The following is a 5,744-nucleotide window of genomic DNA, read 5'->3' on the forward strand; positions in this document are numbered from 1 at the left end:
ATGTTTTCCATTTTTCATGATTATAAGCAATGCTGGGATAAACAGTCCTTTACATAAACCTTTTCAAACTTGTCCAGGTGTTTCTGTAGGATACATTCTTAGAAATCTTTCCAGGAGCTGACACGAAAGAAATCGCAATTTAATAGATTTTGCCAAATCACCATTATAGAGGTTGTATTAATTTATATTCCAATAGTGTGCGTGGTCCCAATTTCCTTTCCTTAGGGGCGTGGGATTTTATAGGCAGTCTGTCTTCATCAGAGAGACTGCAGAACCTCAATCCTCTTCCGTCAGCTCTGTGAATGTCTGCAGCTCACATGTTTCTCTGGTGTCTGATATATTAACATTAATAGCAGCTCGAAGATTTGCCCAAAAAAGCCCACATTTATGCCTCTCCTTGGGCCACTCCATGTATGATTTCCTTTCCATGAGCGCTTTCAACCTATGATACCCGGGAGGGATGCAATACAATGGAATGGGTTCCAGTAAGATAAGAATTATATGATTAGAATTTTCATGGAAGAGGTTGTGGTGGGAAAAGTAAAGTTCATAGTGGCACCACTCACTCTGGACAAAGTTGGGAGACAGAACAAAGATGGACTTATAGCTCTTCTCAATGAAACGGATGATATTTTCACTAATGCTCTTGCCATGGTCAAAGTTTCTCTCATGAAGGCAAATCAAGACAGAATCGTCTTCTTTCTCTAGATTGGGGAGCAATTCATTCTTCACCCAGGAAGAATCGTGTTCACTGTATGAAATGAATGCGTGGAATTCGACATTTCTCTTGAGTTGTGCTTGGGTTGTTTTCCTAACCCTGTGCTGTGTTCGTGCCCATTGGCCTAGCATCCTGAGATACCAGGGCAGATCAAAGTGGAGGCAGCAGAAGGCCACAGCCACCCCCGGGACTAGCATGATCACCACGATGGTGACAATCAACAGAGCTGTGTTGCAAGATAATTCAGAAAGATGAATATCCTTTAACCGCATTCCCTTTAGATTTAATGGGTATTCACAGATGTATGAATCTGACCATCCGACCATCATGCCTTGTGAATATTTTTCAAGCTGAATAAAATGTCTTAATTCACAGGTACACCGGAAAGGATTTTTTCCAGCATTTAGAGTCTTAACTTCCTGGCAACTCTGAGAAAAATCCAGAGATGGGCTGAGAATCAAGTTCATTTCAATGTTCAGAACTGAGAGTCTACTGAAATGACTGCACCCAGGGAGATCAGCTAGAAAATTAGATGCAATATTTAGCTCTTGTAAGGACTTCAGATGAGTAGTCTCTTTAGGGACAGTTTGAATTTGGTTATTATTCAAGTCAAGTATTTGAATATTTCTGGGCAAGCACTTGAAAACAGAATCAGCAAATTTATTGGATGACAGGTTCATGGTGATCAAGGTTTCTGGCCAGGAGCAATTGTTATCATTTTTATGTTGTAGTAGGTTTTGGCTCAGATCCAAGTGCTTCAAGGATGTTCTGTTAGCAAAGCAACTCACTAAAGAAAGTGTCTCCAGTTTATTGTCCTTCAAAATGAGAGTTTTCAAATGAGGCAATTGGATAGTATTTTTAAACAGCTCATCTGTTAAGATGTTATTGGCAAAATTTAAATATCGGAAGCTCATAGGATAATTAGGGAAAAGCATGTGTGGCATTTGTGCATCTGATATTGTCAGGTTTTCTATATTCATTTTGGTAAAAAGCAAGTAGATTTTGTCCTGTGGAATGTAAAAAATTCTGAAATGTACATGCTCCAAATTTATAGTTCTCATTACAGTATTTGAGTAGTCAAATGTACTGTGGTCAAGATACACCTTACCTCCAAAAGTCACATTTTGGATCAGGAAGTATTCCACTGACGTATGCCAGACAAATTGGAAGATAAGGAGAAGGTCATCCCAGAGTAAATCAACCTTATTAAGTAAGAGGATAGATGTCCTGGCATTCTCTAAAATAAGATTTTGCTGAGTTTCATAGCTTACAAATTGACTTTTGCTGTCTATATTTGTCATTTCTAATATTTCTGAAGTCTTGAGTCCATCACGCAAAAGGACCCAGAAATTTATGTTTATTGGTAAAACAATGTGAAGTTTTGTTGTATTTAAGATGGGCAGGCTACCTTCCTCATAATGAGAAAGGATTCTCAATCCCAAGAAGACAGTACTTAGATGCAAGTGGGCAATTTTCTGGAAATCTGATTTTTGTATTTTTGCCCCACTCAAGCCTAGGAATTCCAGGTGTGACATGCTGCCAATTTCCTCACAGATAGGCATGGTGTCAAAGACATTAAAAGAAAGATCTAAATGTCTGAGGTTTGCCAGTGAATACCAAGTTACAGTCTTCAGTCTGTTATGAGACACATCTAAATATCTCAGCTCCTTGTTGAACTCAAAGGTCTTGATATTCAGCTGTTGAATTCTGTTATGGCATAAAATCAAAACTTTCAGTTTAGAGACAGAATGAAAATCTGAGCTGTGGAGTTGAAAGAGGAGGTTATAGGATAAATCCAGTGTAGTTGTAGTTGGGGTCAAGTCTGCAGGAACGTTTCTTAGAGACATGTTGGAGCAGTTGGTAGTCAATTCCCTTTCTTCTGGCAGTTTTGAAGACCAGCCGTTTACTGATATAACAAGACTACAAAATATATTGATGCTTCTGATAAGTCTCATTGTATTTCCAAAGATTTTATCACTGGTTTCTTCATATGAATGATGAAGTCCTTGAATGATAGCATATAATGTTAAGTTTTCATTTGGTTTGTTAAATTCCGTACAATATTTATTTTTTTAAAAATGCCAGCTGGGTGCAGTGGTTCACATCCATAATCCCAGCACTTTGGAAAGCTGAGGTGGGAGGATTGCTTGAGACCAAGAGTTCAAGACCAGCCTGGCCAACATGGCAAGACCCCATCTCTAAAAAAAAAAAATTAGCCAAGCAAGATTGTGGATACCTGTAGTCCCAGCTACTCAGGAGGCTGAAGTGGGAGAATTGCTTGAGCCCAGGAATTTGAGGTTACAGGGAGGTATGATCGTGCCACTGCACTCCAGCCTGGGCAACAGAGCAAGACCTTGTCTCAAATAAAAAATAAATAATAAATAAATAAATAGCATCTGATTATATTCACCAGAGGTTGGATAGGGTCCCAGCCTGTATGTGGAATGTTTGACTTGAACTCAGAGCACCGTTGAGGGATCTCCAAGTCAGTTACTATGTCATGTCTCCATCACTGAGATAAGTCAGGATTCTTGGAGAGGAGACATCCATCGACTGGCAGACGTACCTCTTTCCCCTTTCAATTTAGGAACTGCATTGTCAGGTCAGACTCAACACCCTCCCTTATGCACTCCCCTTTTTTTAGAAAGCAGGATTTATTGAGAGGACAGAAAAGCTCTCACAGTGGGAGGGGACCCCAGGGGGTCACCCTATACCTCCTTTGACAGCCCAAAGATTTTAAGAAAATTGAAATAATTTTGATCATCAAATATGGTGGGCTCTTGAATTCATATTATGGAGTTATTCCTCAACTTTTGTGTCTGTAGACAATAGAGAGTCCCAAGTTAGACCCAAGATCTAACTTTCAATAATACTTATCCACACACGGAAGATCTGAAACACAGAAACAAACAGAATGACCCCCATCCTTATGCCTCTGTGTTGTCTTCAGGTTGGTGGCAAATGCAATCCAGATCACTGCCAAGTAATGGTAATAATGCTAAAAAACAACTTCCATTTCTTGGGAACTTTCTATGTGCCAGTGCTCCATATATATTATTTCATTGAGTTATCACAATACTCTGTGAGGGAAGTACATTTGACAGATGAGGAAATTCAGATGGAGAAATCTGGGGACCTTCAGAGAAAAGTCAGGCTTCACGTTGTTTGATTAAACACTAAGATTTTCATAATATTCTTTATTCAAGATATTTATGAAGTACCTATTCTGCTAGAAACTTTTCTAGGCACTGTAGAAATAGCAGTGAACAGAACAGAAGATTTCTGTTTCTACACAGCTTATATTCTAGTGAGAGGGTAAGAAAAGCAGGACTGCAAACAAAATGAAAAATTAATATGTTTTTTGGTGATGAGGTGGTGGTGATGGCTTGAAGGAAAAATAATTAAGGTAAGGGAAACAGAGAAAGACTGGGAGTGATTTTTTTTTTTTTTTTAAGACAGGGTCTCACTCTGTAGCCCAGACTGGAGTGCAATGGCATAATCATGTCTCATCACAGCCTCAAAATCCTGGGCTGCAGTGATCCTCCTATCTCAGCCTCCCAAGTAACTGGGACTAAGGTGCACACCACCATGCCTGGCTAATTTTTGTGTGTGTGTTTTTTTTTTTTTTTTGTAGAGATAGGGGTCTCATTATGTTGCCCAGACAGGTCTCCAACTCTTGGCCTCAAGAAATCCTTCTGCCTTGGCCTACTGAGTGATTGGAACTACAGGCACACACCACCATGCCTGGCTTTTATATTTTTTGTAGAGACAGGGTCTCACTACTGCCTACTCTGGTCTTAAACTCCTGGTCTTAAGTGATCTTCCCACCTTTGCCTCTCAAAGTGCTGGGATTATATGCATAAACCAATATGCCTAGTCAGAAGTTTTTTTTTTTTAGATATAGGGTGGGCAAAAGGTCTCTCTGATATGGTATCTTTCAGGCAGAGATCTAAAGGAAGTGAGAGAGCAAAATACTGAAAAAAGAGTATTTTGAATAGAAATCAGTGAGTACAAATTCAAAGATTCTGATGTGGGAACATGCTTGGAAAATGTGAGGAATGACTGGAGTTGGGGGAGGTGAACAAGAGAAGAGATCAGCTCTTGTAAGACTTTGAAAATTTCCCTTCAACGAAAATAAAAAACCAGCAGAGGAAGTGGCAAGTTCTCGTGCATATTTTACAGATTTCTCTACTAGTTGGATGGAAATGACTGGAAGGTGCAAGCTGGTAAGGAAAACTCTTTGGGACACTCTAGAGGAACTGACACCAGGGAGAAGGTAGTGGTGGATGTAGAGAGAAGTGGCTATGTTCTAATATCAAATTAGTCAACTGTTCAACTCTATGTTTTCCCACATCAGGAACTATGAACGCACCACAGGAAGGTAACAACTTAGCAGTGGTCAGAGTTTCCTTGCTTCCATTTACAAGTGTCTACTCCACACTGACCTTCAGGCTCCTACAAACCGGTTGTTCCCATTGACTGGAGAGAACAAAAGCCATACTCAATGGGAAGACCACGGTGCAGAGAGACTTCTCTGTACTTTTCCTGTTGTCCCATCATTCTAAGAGGTTGTGTGTGTGTGTGTGTGTGTGTTGTGTGTGTGTGTTGTGTGTGTGTGTGCATGCGCATATATATGCATGTAAAAGTGAATGAATAATTTCAGTGTTTTATCTCCTAGCACAATACGGTGCATTATATGTTCTCAGAAATATGTGTCAAATAAATGAATTTATGTTGTGAATTCCTGATGGTTAAAGAATGAGTCTGGTGTTAGGAAAATCAGTAGCACTAACATACACCAATAGCGACCAAGCTGAGTATCAAATCAAGAACTCAATTCCAATAATGAATTAGTAAACAAAACAGCATGCTGCTGGTACAAGATCAGACACATGGACCAATGGAACAAAATAGAGAATCCAGGAATATATCCAAATATCTACAACCAATGATCTTTGACAAAGCAGACAAAAACATACACTGGGGAAAGGACACCTATTCCAATGATGTGAGGAGACATGGACAA

At 39.6% G+C, this 5,744-nt stretch overlaps 1 protein-coding gene across 1 annotated transcript; it reads right to left on the minus strand.

Moving 5' to 3' along the window:
* Positions 1 to 235: 235 nt before the first annotated feature.
* TLR10 (toll like receptor 10) lies at positions 236 to 2,721 on the minus strand. Its single transcript, XM_021709769.1, has one exon. The coding sequence runs from the start codon at positions 2,671 to 2,673 to the stop codon at positions 277 to 279; it is 2,397 nt and encodes a 798-aa protein (XP_021565444.1). The 5' UTR covers positions 2,674 to 2,721; the 3' UTR covers positions 236 to 276.
* Between the last annotated feature and the right edge of the window lie 3,023 nt (positions 2,722 to 5,744).

Source organism: Carlito syrichta, unplaced genomic scaffold (genome assembly GCF_000164805.1).
Source record: "Carlito syrichta isolate Samal-C Ts95f unplaced genomic scaffold, Tarsius_syrichta-2.0.1 Scaffold73072, whole genome shotgun sequence".
Lineage (NCBI taxonomy): Eukaryota > Metazoa > Chordata > Mammalia > Primates > Tarsiidae > Carlito > Carlito syrichta.